This window comes from Chlamydomonas reinhardtii, chromosome 17 (genome assembly GCF_000002595.2).
Source record: "Chlamydomonas reinhardtii strain CC-503 cw92 mt+ chromosome 17, whole genome shotgun sequence".
In the NCBI taxonomy this organism is placed as follows: domain Eukaryota; kingdom Viridiplantae; phylum Chlorophyta; class Chlorophyceae; order Chlamydomonadales; family Chlamydomonadaceae; genus Chlamydomonas; species Chlamydomonas reinhardtii.
Genome location: NC_057020.1, coordinates 346,783 through 364,146, shown reverse-complemented (window position 1 = coordinate 364,146; position 17,364 = coordinate 346,783). Strand labels below are relative to the sequence as shown.

The window sequence follows — 17,364 nt, the reverse complement described above, 5'->3', positions numbered from 1 at the left end:
GGCACGCCTCAGCGTCACCGCTCGCGGGACCGCCTCGCGCCCTCCGCATCCCGGGCGCCGCTTCGCGTTGCGCCTGCGTGCCTGCCTGCGCGCCTTCATAAGTTGACTGGGATACCCTAGTTGGCGGCCTCGGATCTTGGGCGCTGCCCCAGTATGGTAATATGCACGACGTCGTCCCTGGTCGCAGAGCGTGTGGCCCCCCACGGCTACGGTGTTCAGGAGCACTTTGCCACCACGGGGGACGGATACATCCTCCGCCTGTTCCGTGTGTGCGCCGGCGGCAGTTGTGATGATCACAACAACAACACCTTCGGCGGCAGCGGCAGCAGTAGCAGTAGCGATGGTGCCGCCACCGCCGCTCCCGGGCCCTCCTTGTCATCTACCTCGTCATCATCTCACTCGCTGCGCCCTGCTGCCGCTGGCGGCGGCGGCGGCGGCGGCGCCAATGGCGGGCGGATCGTGGCTTTCCTGCACCACCCTCTGATGGGCAGCGCGGTGGACTGGGTGGTGATGGGGCCGCGCCGCAGCCTGGCCTTCATACTGGCGGACGCGGGTGCGTGGGTGCTGATGAGCGAGTGTGCGGCGGCGGGTGGATGGGTGGCTGTAACTGAGCGTGTGCGTGTGCGGGGCCTCATGCACCCACAGCCTTGTCCCGTAGTACGTTTAGCTAGCTGCTCCCCTTCCCCTTCCACTCTACACCCCACACGCCCACACGCCCATCCCACCGCCCCTTGCCCTGCATCCCCGGTCGATTTTATGGTGGAAAGCAACCCCACCCTTACACACACACACACACACACACACACACACAGCCCCAACGCCGCACCAACACGCCTGCTGCCTACCTTCACCCCCTCCAGGCTACGACGTGTGGCTGACCAACGCACGTGGCAACCGCTTCAGCCGCAACCACACCCGCCTGGACCCGGACTCGCCCCACCCGCACACCGGCGCGCCCGCCTTCTGGGCCTTCAGCTGGGACGCCCACGCCGCCCGCGACCTGCCGGCGGCGCTGGAGGCCGTGGAGCGCGTGACGGGGCAGCGGCGGGTGGCGTACGTGGGCTACTCGCAGGTGCGTGGGTAGCCAGGGGAGTGTGTGTGTGTGTGGGGGGGGGTAAGGAAAGCATGAGGGGGAAGGGCTCGCCACCGCCATCACCACGGCCGACACCACCCTCGCCACCCACCTCCACCCCACTCCACCTGGTGGGTGCCGGTTGATTGGGATTTGACATGGTTGTCCCCCCCTCCCTACCCTGTCCCCCACCCCCAACCCCCACTGCAGGGCACCACGGTGGCTCTGGCGGCGCTGGCCTCCCAGCCCGCCGCCATGTCTGGGCGGCTGGCGGCGGCGGCGCTGCTGGCGCCCGTGGCCTACGTCAGCCGCATGCGCAGCCCCGTGTTCCGGGCCATGTCCTGGGGGCGGGCGGACCTGGTGGGTGTGAGTGTGAGAGTGTGGCTGTGGCTGTGTGTGATTGGGGGGTTACATTCATGACTAGTTAAGGAAGTGGTAGACGGTAGACCATCTTGCGGAACATCAAGCGTTGCCGACGATAGCCAGGGGTGCTGCTGTAGCAGCCTGGTTTTTCTTCCGCCCGCCTGCACAGTGTCGGACTTTTCCCCCTCGTGCTCTCCTACAACACACACACCTACACACACATTGTCCTGCGTGTAGTAGTGCTTTCGTTCCTACCACACATACGGTATACACGCGCAAACAGTGTCGACCCTTTCCCATTACTGCGCTGTGCCAAGACACTCAGCCCTACCTGCTGCCCCCCCAACACACAGCTGTTCAACGCGATGGGGCTGCACGAGTACGGGCCGCACGTGCCCGCCGCCGCCGAGGCCGCCGCGTGCTTCTGCGGCGCCTGGCCCGCCCCCTGCCTGGCCTACCTGGAGCTGCTGTGCGGGGCGAACACCGGCGGCGGCAGCAGCGGAGCAGTAGTAGCGGGGGGCGGCGGAGGTCCCGGCGGCGGGGGTGCGGGCGGCGGCGGGGTCTGGGGCCGCAGCTGGGGCTGGGGCGGCTGGGGAAGCTGGCTGTGGGGCGGCGGCAGTGGTACAGGCCGCAGTGGCACAGGAGCGGCGGCGGCGGCGGCCCCGCGGCGTGGCAACGTAGACCCGCGGCTGCTGCCTGACATCATGCGCTTCCTGCCCAGTGGCACGAGCGTGAGGAACATGGAGCACTGGGGGCAGGTGCGGGGGCGGGTTTGCGGGTGCGGGTGTGTGTGGGTGTCTGGGTGCGGGTATGGGTGTGGGTATGGGTGTGGGTGTGGGTGTGCCCGGCATGACACTGTGAGGCTCTTATCGCCACGCTGTACCTCTGCCACGCATCTTGCTGACTGACCCCTCCCCCGGCCTCGGCCCTCCCCTGTTATACATGCGGCCATCCTCCCCGCCCCTCCCGCCGTCCCCTCCAGCCAATCACACGCACATGTGGGCCTGCCAACTGTTCTTACATGCAGGCCGTACGCGCCACCAACCCCCGCCGCATGTCGTACTATGACTACGGCTCCGACTGCAGCCGCATGCCCGCCGCCGCCGCCACTGGCGCCACCAATGCCACGCACCCCACCACCCCCACCACCACCTCCCAGCCATCCACCCCCTCCCCCGCCCCAACGACCCGCGGGGAGCACCTGTACGACGACGGCACCACGCCGTACTGGTCGTACACATGCAACCGCCACGCGTACGGCGACGGTTTCGCCGACCAACCGCCCGAGTACGACCTGTCGCACATCCCGCCCGCCACCCCCATCGCGCTGTTCAGCGGCGGCGCCGACAGCCTGGCCGGCCCGGCTGACGTGTCAGACCTGGCGGCGGCGCTGGCGGCTGGCGGGTCGCTGGCGTTACACCACGTGGAGCCGGCGTACGGGCATCTGGATCCAGGTGAGGGCGTGAGGCGGTGCGGGGGGGCAAGGTGCGGGGGGATGCGGGCGGGAGGTAGTGGGAAGGGGGTTTCGGATGGGATGGGATGGGGCCCACACCGTGCTGCCGGCCTGTGTCCTACAAGAACCATGCCCTTGCCCCCTGCCGCCCCCCCGGCGTGCCCTTGTGCAGGCGTGGGCGCTGACGCGGCTGACCGGTTGTATCCGCACGTGTTGGCATTCCTGGACAGCGCATGGAGGGGGCAGCAGCAGCAGCAGCAGCAGGAGGAGGAGGAGGGGCAGCAGGAGGAGGAGGAGGGGCAGCGCCTGGGTGGGCAAGAGCAGTAGCAGCAGCAACGCCTGGAGAAAGAGGGGGAGGGAGAGGAGGAGGAGGGGGAGGGGGAGGAGGGCGATGACGGGGCGCGCGCGGGGGGTGGTGGAAGAGCACTAGCCAGGCACGCAAGAGTCTATTGTGCGAGCAGGTGGTGACAACACCGGGGCGTGGAAGCACGGGGCGATAGCTGGAAGGGGTGGATGTCGTCACGACGTGTGTGCATCGAACATGTGTGTGTGTGTGTGTGTGTGTGTGTGTGTGTGTGTGTGTGTGTGTGTGTGTGTGTGTGTGTGTGTGTGTGTGTGTGTGTGTGTGTGTGTGTGTGTGTGTGTGTGTGTGTGTGTGTGTGTGTGTGAGCGAGGGCGGCAGGTGGCGGCAGGACTGCTGCAGCAGCAGGTGGGAGACGCAGGGACGACACGCAGCGACCCGGACGCACAGCTAGGAAATGACTCAGCCCAGGGAAGGACTGAGCCCCTAACTGAGCCCCCGCAGCGGGTGTGCGGCATGTGGGCTGCCCCTTATGTGAGTTCATTCGACGGGTGCAAATTCGTTGGGCGGAGGCCGCTCCGGCGAATTGTAAGCCCCGGACTTTGCTTGGACCTTTTAAGGCCGCTCAGTAAACAATGCGTCGACCCACGAACATTGCCTCTCGGTCACTTTATCAAGCGCCACAGTGATTCCGTCTTGATCAGGGATGATATACTTTCTTATTACTGTCACAATTAAAAATCAGACTTGACCCGAGCGCAGTCACGAAGGCGAAATGTATTGCGGAATTGCGGAAACCCAAACGGCGAAGTCGTACACAAGTCACAATTCGCCCTGAGCCTTGCGCCGCTGCCGCTGCCACGCGCACCGGGCTGTCACTCACTCACCTGCCATCCCGACCGGCTCCCATTCACTTATACTAGCGAGGCCAACCAATGCTTAGGGCGGGAACAACACCAGACCCCGCGAAGCAGACTTGGCAGGGGTTGGGACGGAGCCACGGAGCGTGGGCCACCGTACATCCCCGAGCCCAACTAACGAAGCCCGGTGCCAACCTGGCATGCCGGGGGGAGACAGGGCACAGCCATGGGGGCAACGCAGTTTGCACCTAGCACCACCGCCTGTTTCGGACCTCGTGCCAGCCCCGCTTACCCCCCCCCCCAGGCCCCCAGGCCCCCCTCCTCATGCACCGCTGTGCCCCGCGAGAGCCGCGACCTTAAAAGAGCCATGCTGCCTCCCGGAAATTGCTGTGTAATGCCTGCAGACCGTGCGTGCACGCATGAAGCTTAGCGGCGGTGCCGCCCAGTCTTCCAGATAGGTCAGGGGAGGGGATAGCCGAATAGGTCTTCACTGCTGGGTGCCGCTACAAATGATGCCTTGTATCCTCTCCTGCCGTTGATCCTCCCTTCTATCATGAGATTGTTCCATAACGTGATGCTTGCGGGGCACGCCCCATGGATCGCTAGGCGGTCCGCTAATTGGACGCCTGGGAAGGATGGGAGTGTCGACCAGGGCATCAGGGGGCCAGCTTTGTACAGCTGGAAAATGGGCTGAGCCCCGCAGCATCTGGGAGGATTGACTGCAAATCGGTAGACGGACGATGGCCCCACGTCTACCCCCATTTGGGAGCGATGCACGGGCTCGGGCCACCAGCGCATGGCGACGGTGTGCACAGTCCACACCCCATCCATGCGTACCTTCCCTTGCCACGGCCACTCATTCCCAAGCCTCCCCTTGAACCTCTAGCAGCAGTTAACACCTCCCCGATGCCCCACACCTCTACGGGATTGGGGCGACCGCGACGGTCCCGCGGCATTCAGGCATGATGGCTCGGCGAGTGGCACAACATTTCAGCTTTCTTACCCCGGGATGTTTGCCGTCGATATAAGTTGCCTCAAATAGTTCAGGACATCAGAGCTCAGTCGCTTTGCTCGCGACCTTGCGACAGTCAATTGTCCATGGAGTCGCGAAGTCGCTTCGCGCTCCGGCTGATAATGATCCGGCACCTATTTGTAATCAGTAGGTTTTATCAAATACTAACATGTGGCACTCGCAGCTTGCGCCAGTATGATACTGAGTTTGGTGGGAACGAACTCAGCCCAAAACCTTTTTGCAGCAACTTCGCCACGCTCGGTGCGAGCGACGAAAGCCTTAGCCAGATAAACGCGCAATGCATTCACCACATGAGTTGGCGGCGTGCTCCAAACTTTCAGTGACCCATGTTGCGTGTTGCGGTGGTTAGCCGCACGACCCAGTCGACTATACAAAATTTCGTTCCCAGTGAGCTTTTAGTTGAATACAAGTCTGAGTGAGAAGGCATCACATCATTGCTGCTTGAAGTTGAGCAGCGGACGCCGCAGAAGCAGCGCTACTCACCAGCACGCATTCATTAGATGGAAGCTCACGCAGTTTGCCTTCCAGGATTCCAGGAAGCACGATAGCTTGAAGGGCGGATACAGATATGGAGGTGAGGACCGCTATCGTTAGTAGGATGTGCTCGACCGTGCATCGCTCGGCTGCTGACCGCATCGATCGTCATATACGCAGCGTTACGAGTATGTTGGTCAAGCCGGCAGCGGCGCATATGGTCAGGTGAGCTCAGAGGATTGAAGTCTCACTGTGAGCGTGGGCGAGTAGTGAACAACAAAATGAATTGCTTGAAATGTAGTTAATGTGTTCATTACGTTGTCATTAAGGTCAGCGGGGGGCGAGCCAGTCTCCGAGTCTGGAGTGCGGCGAGGCCAAGTTGCTTTTATGCAATCTCAAGCAAGTCATATGCATGTAAACCATCTTGCTTGATTGCTTACGATGTTAAAATTGGCCGACTTCCGGGAGGGCGAAGTTCATGGTACTGTCCGCGGCTGCCACAAAACCCTTTACGGAGGCCTTGAATCTTGATGTGGCATGAGACCGACCATTTTGTAGCGAACGAAAGCACTCAAGAGCTCTTGTCTGGAACCAGAGGTCAGGAAGACCCAACGCGCACACTTCCAGTGCTTTCAAACGCACACGCCACGCAAACCATTTGGATAGCCGAGGCCAAAACAAAACTCCTAGGAGTCCCAACATGTGTCACATATGGCGGGCTCAGCACGTGCCGCGTGTCGGGCACTAATACGGTCAACACGCACATCACCCGGGCTGCCGCGCGCAGGTGTGGGTGTGCCGCGTGCGGCCGCTGCCGGAGGGGGAGCAGGCCAGCGATGGTCTGGTGGAGGGGCAACTCGTGGCGTGTAAGGTGTTTCGACAAGCACACACGGACAAAGAGGTGAGCGCCGCGCCTGCCTGCCGGAGCACAGCGGTTGGCGCTGGTTGGGAGGAGGGGTGGGCCATGCAGCGCAGCCGAGAAGGCGTGTGTGTGGGCACGCGTACGGGCATGCGCTCAGGTAGTGAAGAGCCAGGGGATGACACGAGGGGAGCGAGGGAGGGAGGGAGGGAGGGAGGGAGGGAGGCAGGGAGGGAGGGAGGGAGGGAGGGAGGGAGGGGAGGGGGGCAGTGGGATTGCCTGTGCCGCCCGCGTGCCCTCCATCCCTGGTTGGGGCACCTCCTGGTGGGCCAGCGCCAAGCCTCGTGTGTGTGTGTGTGGGGGGGGGGGGCGGGGCGGGTCGCGCAGGCGCACCTCGCAGGCGCAGCGCCGTGCTTGAGCTGGAGAGGCACACACGGGGTCACGCACACACAGGGGTCACACACACACGCACACGCACAGGGGCGTACTGCAACAGCGTACATTCCATTTCTGTCATGACTACAGATCATGCGCCTGGCGCTGCGGGAGGTGCGGGTGCTCAAGTCCATCAACCACGACAACTGCGTGAAGCTTCTCGACGCGTTCAAATCCAAGTGAGGACAGGGATGGATGTGATAGTAGAGTCACCGCGCTCGGGTGCAGGGGACGTGGGGATGGATGGATGGAAGAGCTGGAGGCGGGAGGGCGCGAGACATTACTGAACGGCAGGGGAGAGGAAGGGAGGGGCAGGGGCAGGGAAGGCCGGGGAAGGAGGAGGGAGGGCACGGGACAGAGTCTGCGACACGGGTGACGGAGCTCCTGTTAGACCGCCTGAGACCGCCTACGCGTGTTTGTGCTGGAGCCTGATGGATTCATCCTTTGCTCCATCTTTTGGATCTTTCACAAACAGGACCGGCAAAGTGTATCTCATTTTCGGTGAGTCAGGCAGTGGGGATTGGTAGGGGCTATGCGGCATAGGTCTGGACTCTGGAGGCAGGGTGCTGGGTGCTGTTGCGGCTGGACAGGGGGGCTGGGGCAGAGAGGTGCAGGGAGCCGACCGCGGGGGAGGGAAGGGGCTGGATGCATGGATGGATGGCAGGTATGGAACCGGTTGTGGCGAAACCGCTGGCGGGCAGCTCGGTTCGCCTTGGCACACTCTCACACATACACTTCTCCTAATGCATGCCGTATCTTGTTGCACGCCACACGCGCCCACACACGCCCCTCTCGCCTCCCCTCCCCGCCTCTCTCCACCCCATCCCCCACAGAGTACGTGGAGGGCTGCGCCTATAAGGAACTGTGCACCTACCGCACCGGCCTGCCGCCCCGCGCACTCAAGCTGCTGGCGTTCCAGCTGTGCCTGGGCTTGAGGTACCTGCACGGCGAGAAGGTGGGAGCGGGAGGGCGTGTGTGTGTTTGTGCGTGTGCATGTGTGCGTGTGCGTGTGTGTGGTACCTGCCAACCCTGCTCACCCCGCCCGTTCACCTGTCCCCGCGCTCACCCGCCTCATCTCCTGCCCACCTGCCCACCCCGCCCCCCCGTTCTCTCCTGCTCATAGATCGTACACCGCGATCTGAAGCCCAGCAACATCCTGATTGATGACGTCGGGGTGGTCAAGATCTGCGACATGGGGTTTGCCAGGTGGGCGCGCGCGCGCGCGTGTGTGTGTGTGTGTGTGTGTGTGTGTGTGAGCTGGCGCGATGGCACGCAAGCGCACAGCACACCCACCCACCCAGTGCAGTGTGCGGTGGGGTGCTGCTTCCCAAAGGACCGCCAGCGCCGCAGTCCAAGCGCCAAACAAGCTCACGCCCCTGCAACCGCACACACGAACCACACGGCACGCGCCGCCCCTCCACCCCTCTCACCACCCCTCCACCCCTCTCACCACCCCCCAGGTTCACCAACTGCGCGGACCCACGGGATGCGGAGCGGCTGTCCACCTACGTGGTCACACGCTGGTGGGTGCGGGACTGCAGGGGTGCGGGACTGCGGGTGTGCGGCTTTGGGGGGGGGGGGGCTGCAGCCCTGGGGCGTGCAGGTGGGTGCGGGTACGTGGTGTGTGTGTGTGTGTGTGTGTGTGTGTGTGTGTGTGTGTGTGTGTGTGTGTGTGTGTGTCCCACCCCTGCCTCCCGCCTCACCTCCCCGCCCGCTGCCCCCCTGGCCGCCCCCAGGTACCGCGCCCCCGAGGTGCTGCTGTCACTGGACTACGGCCCCCCGGCGGACGTGTGGGCGCTGGGCTGCACCGTGGCGGAGCTGGCCGTGGGGGAGCCGCTCATGCCGGGTGAGCGGCGGAGAGGGAACGGAGGGTGTGGGTGGGAGGGGGCGGGGTGGCGGGGGGTGCAAGGGGGAGGATGGGAGGGGCCGGGCGGCGGCGAGAGGCGTGAGTACGCGGAGAGGAGTTGTTTGCTCTCTAACACTAACACACGCACACAATGCACACACACACACACACACACACACACACACACACACACACACACACACACACACACACAATGCACACGCGCGTAGGCACCAGCACGGTGGACCAGCTGTGGCGCATCATGCGCATCTTCGGCTCCTTCCCGCCCGCCATGGCGGCGCGCCTGGCCTCCGACCCGCGCCTCGCCGCCTTCCGGCCCGCGCCGCGCGGCCGCAGCCTGGCCGCCCGCCTCGCAGCCGTCGGCCCCCGCCTGGTGCAGTTCCTGGAGGCCTGCATGCAGCTGGAGCCGAGGGCGCGGCCCACCGCAGACGAGCTGCTGAGGCTGCCGTACTTCTTCGAGGTGCCGAGCCTGGTGGCGGGTACGCCGCTGGAAGGGCTGGTGGCGAGGGAGCTGGGCCCACACACGCACCTGCTGCACGGCGGGGGTGGCGGCGGCGGCCAGGGGCCGCCGGGGCCGCGGCCGCAGCAGCAGCCGCATCCCGCGGCAGCGAGCGCGGGGCTTCGTACAGGAGCGGCGGCGGCGGCGGCGGCGGCCCAGGTGGCGGGGGCAGAGGTCAGTGCTGCGAGGCCGGTCGAGGCCCAGGCGGCGGCGGCGGCGGCGGGACCGCCGGTGGCGCCGCCCGATGCGCGGCACGGAGCGGCCGTGACGGATCCGGGATACATCTTCGCCCAGCCCGATGACGCGGCGGCGGAGGCGGCGGCGGCCGTGGCGGCGGCGGCGGTTGGCGTCGACGCCGCCGATGTCGACGTGGAGATGCAGGAGGTCACAGCTGCCGCCACCGCCGCGGCGGCGGCCGCCGCCATCGAACAGGCGCGTAGCGCAATGCAGCAACAGCAACAACAACAGCAGCAGCAGCTGGCAACACGTGTGCTGTCGGATGCCGGCACGGGTGCAACGGGCCCCACTGCCGTCCCGGCGTCACGAATCGGTGCCGTGCTCATCCCCGTACCAACCTCGGCCGCCGCCGCTGCCAGCTCGGCCAACGTGCGCGCGTCGTCGGCCGTTGCCGACGTGTCGGCGAGCCTTTGGGCGGAGCGTGCTGCGGCGCTTGGGCCGCCCAGCGGCACCTACGTGGGCAGCCTGGTCGCCGACGCAAGCCCCAACGCCACCTCCCTTGCCGCCGCGCAGCCCGCAGCCAAGCCCGGACAGCCGGGTACGCCCGAGGGCCACGCGCCGCCGCCGGCGTCCAAAGCCTCTACAGGCCCCGGGGCGGCGGCGGAGGCACACCTGGCAGCAGCGGACGCCGCCGCCGCCGCGGCTGCTACAGCCGACGCCGCGGCTGCGGCGGCTGCGGCTGCTGCTGCGGCGGCGGCGGCTACAGCCGGCGGCGCGCCGATGCGGCCTCACCTGTTCCTGCTGCCACAAGAGGGCGCTCCGGGCAGTGGCGGCAGCGGCAGTAGCAGCAGCACGGACAGCAGCCGGCACTACGACCGGGACAGCCAGCGCGACCTGCTGGGGCGCTCGCACTCCAACCTGAGCTCGTACGCCGTCGGCGCGGCCGTCACGGGCCCCAGCACTGGCGTCAGCGCCAGTGCCAACGTCGTGGAGGCGACACTGGGCCACCCCGGCCGCCGCGACTACGGCAGCCTGACGCCCGCGGACCTGGCGATGGCGGCGCTGGAGGTCCCTCGCGGCTCCCAGGGCAGCAACGGCGTCCACGGCGGCAACGGTGATTCCGTGTCTGTGGGTGGTCGCGGCGGCGGCGGAGGCGGCAGTGCGTCGCTTCGCGCCGCCGCCATTGCCGTACTGGCGGCGGCGGAGAAGCTGGAGGTGGCGGCTGGCGGCGCCGCCAGCGCTTCGCACAACGGGCAGCAGGTGTCGCTGCAGGGCTGGGCGGCGTCGCGGGCTGGCGGAGGCAGCGGCCCAGGCGCCGGCGGCCTTTCAGTGCCGGGTCCGGCGGGGCATGTGCTGGGGGCGGCGGCGCTGGCGAAGGAGGCACTGGAGGGAGGTCAGGCCAGGGCGGCTGGACAGCCCTTTGCAGAGGCGGAGCAGGTGATCCAGGATATGGTGCGCGCGAAAGCGGCGCAGCAACTGGCGGCAAAGTGTGGTGGCGGGGCTGGCGGCGGTGACGGCCCCGACCCGACCCTTCCACTGGAGCGCAGCGCTGGTGGCACGGCAGCCGCCGTGTCGCCCCTGGCTGCACCTGTGGGCGGCGGTGTGCGGAATCCGAGGGGCCGTTTGCTGCTGAACGAGGCGGAGGTGGAGCGCATGAAGGCAGCGGGGCAGCAGCCGTCGTCGATCGGCAATGTGAGCGGCTTAGCCGTCCAGGAGCACATGCAGGCGCAGCAGCAGCCGGCGTCGGGAGCTGCGGAGCCGCCTGCGTCGCAGCAGCAGCAAGGTCTGGGCGCAACGGCGGACGCCTCCGCCCCTGCCGTCAGGCGGCCGCCGTCGGAGGTGGACTTGTCCGCCGCCGCCGCGACCATGGCGGCGATGGCTGCCGCCGCCGCGGCGCTTGGCAGCCCGTCTGCGGCCCAGCTCCTGCAGCAGCAGGCTCTGTTCAGCCGCGCCAGCACCAGCACCAGCAGCGGCAGCTCTGAGCAAGGCGTGCAGCTGCCTGAAGGGACCACGCTGGCAGACGTAATGGGCCGCGGCGCCGCCGCCGCTGGCGGCGCGGCGCCTGCGGCGCCGCCAGCACCGCCGCCGGCGGCCGCTGGCCGCGGCCGCGGCCCGTCGGGCCAGGCCGCCGTCGGCGCGATTGTGGACCTTCGGGCCCTGGCGGCGACGGATGCCGCCGCCGCGGCTGCCGGCTCTGCCGACGGCGGCACTGGACCTCGCGTGTTGTCTGGTCTGGTGCCGACCATCCTGCCGGCCGTGCAACCACAGCCGCAGCGGCGGATCCTGCCGACCAGCTCGGTGCCGCTGCAGGTCGGCGGAGGCGGCGCCGGCATACGGCCGCAGACCGACAGCGGCGCCGCCGACGGGCCAATGCAAACGGCGGCGGCGGCGGCGGCGCTGGGCGCCGGCGGCACATACACCGGCGGCGGCGGCCGCCCCATGCACCCGTTCATGCGCGCCGCGCTGCAAGGCCAAGCCAGCCGCAGGGCTGCCGCCGCCGCGGCGGCGGCCGCTGGTGGCAGCACCAAAGTCCTGAGCCTCAGCGGCGCCGCCAACCCTCGCCTGTCTGGTCAAATGTCGGGCGAGCTCCACAACTTCCTCTTCACAACCTCGCCTGGCGGCGCCTTCGCCAGCGCTTTCGCCGGCGCCGGCGCCTCCGCCGGCGCTGGGCCGTTGCAGCTGCCCGGCGGCGGCGCCAGCGGCCTGCTCAGCAACCAGCATACCGGCGAGCTAGCCAGCGAGCTGAGTAGCACCTACCTGGTGGGCCCCAACGGCGAGCTCCTGATGGAGGTGGGGACGCCCATGGGCGCGCCGCAGCTCGCCTCCGCCATCCCGGGGCTGGTGTACCCGCACCGCCGCCCGCCGCCGCTGTCGCGCATGCCCTCGCACGGCATGCTCAGCACGTGCGGCTCCATCGTCAACATGCCCTCCGGCACGCTCTCACCCTCGGCGGCGGCGCTGTACGGCATCGGCGGTACAGCCATGCACGCGGGAATGCTGCCCGGCGGCGGCACCATCAGCGGTTGCGCCGATGACGTGTTCAACATGAGTCCCAACCTGCCCGCGCTACAGCTGCCGGGATCGCCGTACCACAGGGATGTGTACAGCGGAAGCGGCGGCACCGGCGGCTCGTCGGCGGCGGCGGCTCAGCTGGCTGCCCTGCAGCGGCGCACCATGGACGGCCAGCAGCGCTTCGCCATCGCCGCGGGTGTGGAGGCGGGTCGCGTCAGCTACAACGGCAGCGCCGGCGGCCTGGCGCCGGCTGGCCGGGCCGGCATTGCCGGTGTGCCCCCTGGCGGCAGCATGCGCCGCCTAATGAAGCAGGCCGGCGCCGCCGCCGACCCGGCGATAAGCTCGTCGGCCGGCGCCGTCGGCGCCGGCGCTGCGGTGGCGGCGCTGCTCGCGCGCAACGCCGCCTCGGCGGCGCAAACGCCCACGGCGGCGGGTGCCGGCGGCGGCGGCGGCGGTGCCGGCATGTCGGCGCCGCTGGTGAAGTCGGCATTCCAGGCCGCCGGCAGCGGCATGGGCTCGCCGCGTGAGTCGGGTGCGCCCAACACCGCGTGGGCGTGGGAGGCGCGGCCGCCGCTGGAGCTGCAGCTGTCGGGCGGCGGTGCCGTCGTGAGCCCGCGCGGCAGCGGCGGCCTGTCTCCTCCAGGCGCCGCCGCCGTCGACACCGACGGCACGCCGCGCTCGTCGCGCTCCCTCCGACTCATGGCAACAAACAAGGCCGCCTCACACCGCCTGTCCAATGCCGGCAACGCAGCGTTTGGCGTGACGGCGACGGCGGTGGTGGCGACCGCCGCGTCTCGCAGCAGCCTCGGCGGGCCGGCCCCCGTGGGATCCAACAGCGCCACCGCTACCGCGCTGCTGGCAGCGAATGCCAGCATGTCTCGCCTGGTTGGTGGCGGCGGCGCCAGCGGCAGCAGCGGCGGCGTGGGCAGTGGTCCTTCGTTGACGGCGCGCCTGGTGGCGCCCGGCGCCGCTGCCGCTGCAGGCGGCACGGCGGCGGTGCCGGCGGTGGGCGTGGACTCGCCGTCAGGGCCGCTGGCGCCGGGCAGTGGCGTGCGCGGCGGCGCTCCAGCCACCAGCGGCGGCAGCGGCGGCGGCGGCCGAGCGCTGCAGGGCTCGAGCGCAGGGTCGCCTGGCGGCGGCGGCGGCAGCAACAGCACGCGTGTACTACCCGCGCCGGCGGCCTTCCATGCTTCTCAGGAGGAGGCGGCCGCCGCCAGCGCCGCCGCCAGCCGTCAGGCGGCAGCGGGCGCGGGCGCATTGGAATCCATGGGTTCGCAGCACAGCAACGCTGGTGTCGCCGCCGCTGCGTCGCCGCGTGACGCCAGTGACGGCCACCGCTGCCAGGACTCGGGTCAGGAGCAGTACGGCGGCGCCGCCAGTCCCGGCGGGTGTGCCGTTGGCGCCGCCAAGGGTGACAAGTCGCTTCTGGCCCGGGCGAAGGGCAAGATCAAGCGTTTGTTCTCGGCCCAGAGTAAGAACTAGAGGCGGCAAGAGAAGGCAGACGCAGGAGGCTGCAGGGTTGATAAGGAAAGGGTAGGGCGGAAGCGACAGAGGCGGCCTGCTGCCGTTTGGGAGGCAGAGCAGCACGCGGCACCCAGCCGTACGAGGCGCACCAGCGCAAGAAGGAGAAGCAGGAAAACAAGGAGGAGGGAAAGGGAAGAGGTGGGGGGCGGGGGGGGGGGGGGTGCGTTCAGCACTATCACTGTGGAATGGCCTCAAATGCGTCAGCCAGATGCTCGGGGTGTGATTACGGGGGATAGGCCGGGGAAGGGTATGATACTACACAGTGGGACAGGGCCGGTTCCCGTTCCGGCGTTGACACTGGGACGGGACTTAGTGCGTACCGTAGCACTGAGTCCGGCCGAGCTTTCGGCTTTGCTTAAGTTGCAGAGCCGTCAAACAGTAGATGTATGCCTGCACAAGATCTGGGTGTTTGATTGCGGGGCTCAAGACGGACCTTGGTGGCTTGGGTGGGGAAAGGTGGCCGGTTTTTGCGGCCCTGGGGCTGTGGACCGGGGGCTTCCTGTTCCTTGAAACTCGACTACTGTCATATGACGGAAGTTTGAAAGTATATCCAGTTATACTCACGTAACCGCGTGCGTAATTGATGCGTTCAGGTTGGATCCGTACGCATGCTTTTCCTGGGCAAAACAATATCGCACGGCCGTACACGGCGGGGTTGCGACAGGTGCCCGAACTGATTGGGTGGCCAAATACCATATGGATGTGTGCCGAGCTACCGAAACACCGCCCGCTGCATGAGAGCGGGCCGAGTGCAGTCTGGTCAACGATATGATCGCGTGTATCACGCTTTTATATTACAGCAAGTTCGTGCCTCAGCGCCGTGAACGACCGCGTGGGTGCTACGCACAGAACGCCTAGCTGAGCCGTGTATGCTGATGATATTGAATAATGCGGGATATTAAATGATGCGGGATACTCTCACTGAAAGGTAGATGTGCATCTCGACATGTAACCCGTAATGATGCGTTGTGTGGGCGGAGCGCAGCTCAGCGCAATGGTGTCGTGATTCACATTCTCGGCGAGGCCGCTGTCGCTGACTTGGGGTTACACGGGCCACGTCCCTTCGGGCCTCCCTTAACCTTACGTAGCTTCGCAACCTGCCTACTATGTGAATACTCGTATAGTCTATGGGCAACGTCCCTATAGCTGGGGAGCCCGTGTCGTATCCCATGCGGGAATGGGGCAGACCGAACCCAGTTCACGACACTCCCCCGCGGGCTGCCCATTCCCGGCAACCCAACACCACATCTACCATCACAACATCGCAGCACACCTGCCTGCAAAACCATAGGAATCATCAGCAGCACCTTTGCCGCACCACCTCAGCAACAAGAACTGTATCAAGCCTAGCGAATGATCAGAAGTTAACATCGCTCAACCGCGCTTGACAGCACTCCCTCATCAACAATCATCGTGATAGCTCAGGGCGTTCTCACCCTGCACTGCAACGGCAACTTTCGGGTTCATAGGCTTCAGGCCTTCAGGCCGCCTACCCTTCGCGCCGCCCGTTCACTTCACAACCCTTGTTCCTCCGCACCTCGTGCTCGCACGCGCTTCATGGTCACCTGTAAAGTCACCTTTCGTAAACGCACACATCGCACTACAGGTGTCTCCGCATTGTCAAGGCAAGTGACACTTCGTCGTACTGATAATCCAGAAAGTCCTCAGGCTGACCACCTGCAACCTGTAAAGGCGCATCCCATGTGACTGGGATTGTGACTGTCAGACATCACAGACAACAATTCCAAAAAGGCACCAAACAGCACGCCGCACGCATGTCATCTCATGACGCGTTTTCTTGCGTGGACGGGCCCTAACCGTACTGACACGCATGGGGGCAGACCATCCCGCTGAGCCCCAAAAACACGACACTCCCTGCGGGCTGCCCATCTCAGAGCACCCGCAGCTCCAAGGTTCAACCTGCAAATCTCATAAGTAATCACAACAAATAGCTGGCTCGGCACGGCACTTTCACAGCAGCAATCATGCTCAGCTGGTTTCAAGCCTACCTACTCAGCATCCCTCAATCCTCATGGATTGGGCCACATCGCAGCACACATTTGCTAACCTCCAAGCCCGCTCCAGCTACTAGCCATATTGCTTTGAGCCGGTTCGATATGCACTTGCTGATAAGGCCTCTGCATACCTCTGCGCCATGCAAATCGCCCTGCATGCCGTCTCCTTTTAGGCATAGCACGTAGACACCCCCCTTAACATCACACAGGTGCACAATAGCACTCGAGCCAACCTCCTAACTTCCTCGCCATTGCCAGCCGACAACCTTCGGCCACGTAAAGCACGCACCATTGCGCACCAAAGAATTATGGCATTCACGCATGTGCCCACACGTAATGCTCTCAACACCAATCCGTCGTTAACTTATCACACTATGCGCGCGTCCGCGCTGTGATCACAACTGCATGTCCGTCAGATGAATGTTGTCGGTTTCCTTAGCTGCAGCACAACCGCTGCTCCCCCGGCTCCATGTGGCCGTAACGGGTCGCTCCCCAATCTACTCAGACACATACCGTCACTGCTGTCAGGCACGTACCATCACGCATTGCCTGCGGTTGGAGTTTTTTTTCCCATTCCGACCCTCATCTCACCAGTCCCTGTGGTGTCACGTCCCTTGCCAGGCAGTCCCCGCTACGCACATGGCTTACTCGCGACCTAGGGCACTCCAGCACACACAGGCTCGCATTCCCGCGGCCCACCCCGTGCCACGCCCATTTCGCAAACACTTCATGCATAACTTCGATTGACTACCTGAGCCGTTGGACATCAATTTCTCCACTTGAGCTTCGAATGTCCGCCTCGCATGTCCTCGCAGGCCGAAAGCTTCACTCAGTCATCCTGAGCTTCACTGCCGTTCCAGCATTTAACCATAAGATATTATCGCCGGCGCAAACTGGTTATCGCGCGCTGTGTGGCGAGTCCACGATGGCGGCTGACGTTTCGCCTCTGCTGTATCTAGGTATCTATAAAATACTGTCATATGAAATACCGAGATGCCACCGCACAAACGCGGGGCTCATAACCTGTCGTGATTCACATTCTCGGCGAGGCCGCTGTCGCTGACTTGGGGTTACACGGGCCACGTCCCTTCGGGCCTCCCTTAACCTTACGTAGCTGCGCAACCTGCCTACTATGTGAATACTCGTATAGTCTATGGGCAACGTCCCTATAGCTGGGGAGCCCGTGTCGTATCCCATGCGGGAATGGGGCAGACCGAACCCAGTTCACGACAAATGGAACCGGAACGCAATTCAGCAGCGCCCTGTGGGTAATGCAGTCCGGCGGCCATAGGCCTGAGCTGCTGGCATTGCCTAACTGGCGGCTGCTGCTTTTGGATTGGACACATCTGGGCACATTATTGCTGTTTGCACAGCGCGTGCGATGCATGCAGATGGCTGGAGGCCTGTTGGGCTTAGCGCT

At 65.6% G+C, this 17,364-nt stretch overlaps 3 protein-coding genes across 3 annotated transcripts; 2 read left to right on the top strand and 1 right to left on the bottom strand.

The window, feature by feature from the left end:
• Positions 1 to 49: 49 nt before the first annotated feature.
• On the top strand, positions 50 to 3,845 carry CHLRE_17g698600v5 (uncharacterized protein). Its single transcript, XM_001691572.2, has 6 exons — positions 50 to 553; positions 861 to 1,072; positions 1,283 to 1,432; positions 1,789 to 2,193; positions 2,463 to 2,889; positions 3,061 to 3,845. Exons 1-6 carry the CDS (start codon positions 154 to 156, stop codon positions 3,213 to 3,215), a joined length of 1,749 nt encoding a protein of 582 aa, XP_001691624.2. The 5' UTR covers positions 50 to 153; the 3' UTR covers positions 3,216 to 3,845.
• Positions 3,846 to 5,073: 1,228 nt separating this feature from the next.
• On the top strand, positions 5,074 to 14,959 carry CHLRE_17g698550v5 (uncharacterized protein). Its single transcript, XM_043071868.1, has 10 exons — positions 5,074 to 5,656; positions 5,737 to 5,781; positions 6,344 to 6,457; positions 6,941 to 7,029; positions 7,326 to 7,351; positions 7,684 to 7,805; positions 7,974 to 8,056; positions 8,311 to 8,373; positions 8,587 to 8,696; positions 8,927 to 14,959. Exons 1-10 carry the CDS (start codon positions 5,651 to 5,653, stop codon positions 13,885 to 13,887), a joined length of 5,619 nt encoding a protein of 1,872 aa, XP_042914327.1. The 5' UTR covers positions 5,074 to 5,650; the 3' UTR covers positions 13,888 to 14,959.
• Positions 14,960 to 14,961: 2 nt separating this feature from the next.
• On the bottom strand, positions 14,962 to 17,353 carry CHLRE_17g698532v5 (uncharacterized protein). Its single transcript, XM_043071867.1, has one exon. It carries the CDS (start codon positions 17,288 to 17,290, stop codon positions 17,111 to 17,113), a length of 180 nt encoding a protein of 59 aa, XP_042914326.1. The 5' UTR covers positions 17,291 to 17,353; the 3' UTR covers positions 14,962 to 17,110.
• Positions 17,354 to 17,364: the final 11 nt, after the last annotated feature.

What these genes read in the sequence shown, in the direction of transcription:
- CHLRE_17g698550v5 (XM_043071868.1), top strand. An exon ending in CTCGACGCGTTCAAATCCAA is followed by an intron (nt 7,030 to 7,325) that starts GTGAGGACAGGG and finishes TTTCACAAACAG; the next exon opens with GACCGGCAAAGTGTATCTCA. An exon ending in TGCGACATGGGGTTTGCCAG is followed by an intron (nt 8,057 to 8,310) that starts GTGGGCGCGCGC and finishes ACCACCCCCCAG; the next exon opens with GTTCACCAACTGCGCGGACC.
- CHLRE_17g698600v5 (XM_001691572.2), top strand. Translation starts at nt 154, where the DNA reads ATGGTAATATGCACGACGTCGTCCCTGGTCGCAGAGCGTGTGGCCCCC. An exon ending in CGTACGTGGGCTACTCGCAG is followed by an intron (nt 1,073 to 1,282) that starts GTGCGTGGGTAG and finishes CCCCCACTGCAG; the next exon opens with GGCACCACGGTGGCTCTGGC. An exon ending in ACATGGAGCACTGGGGGCAG is followed by an intron (nt 2,194 to 2,462) that starts GTGCGGGGGCGG and finishes TCTTACATGCAG; the next exon opens with GCCGTACGCGCCACCAACCC.
- CHLRE_17g698532v5 (XM_043071867.1), bottom strand. Translation starts at nt 17,290, where the DNA reads ATGTGTCCAATCCAAAAGCAGCAGCCGCCAGTTAGGCAATGCCAGCAG.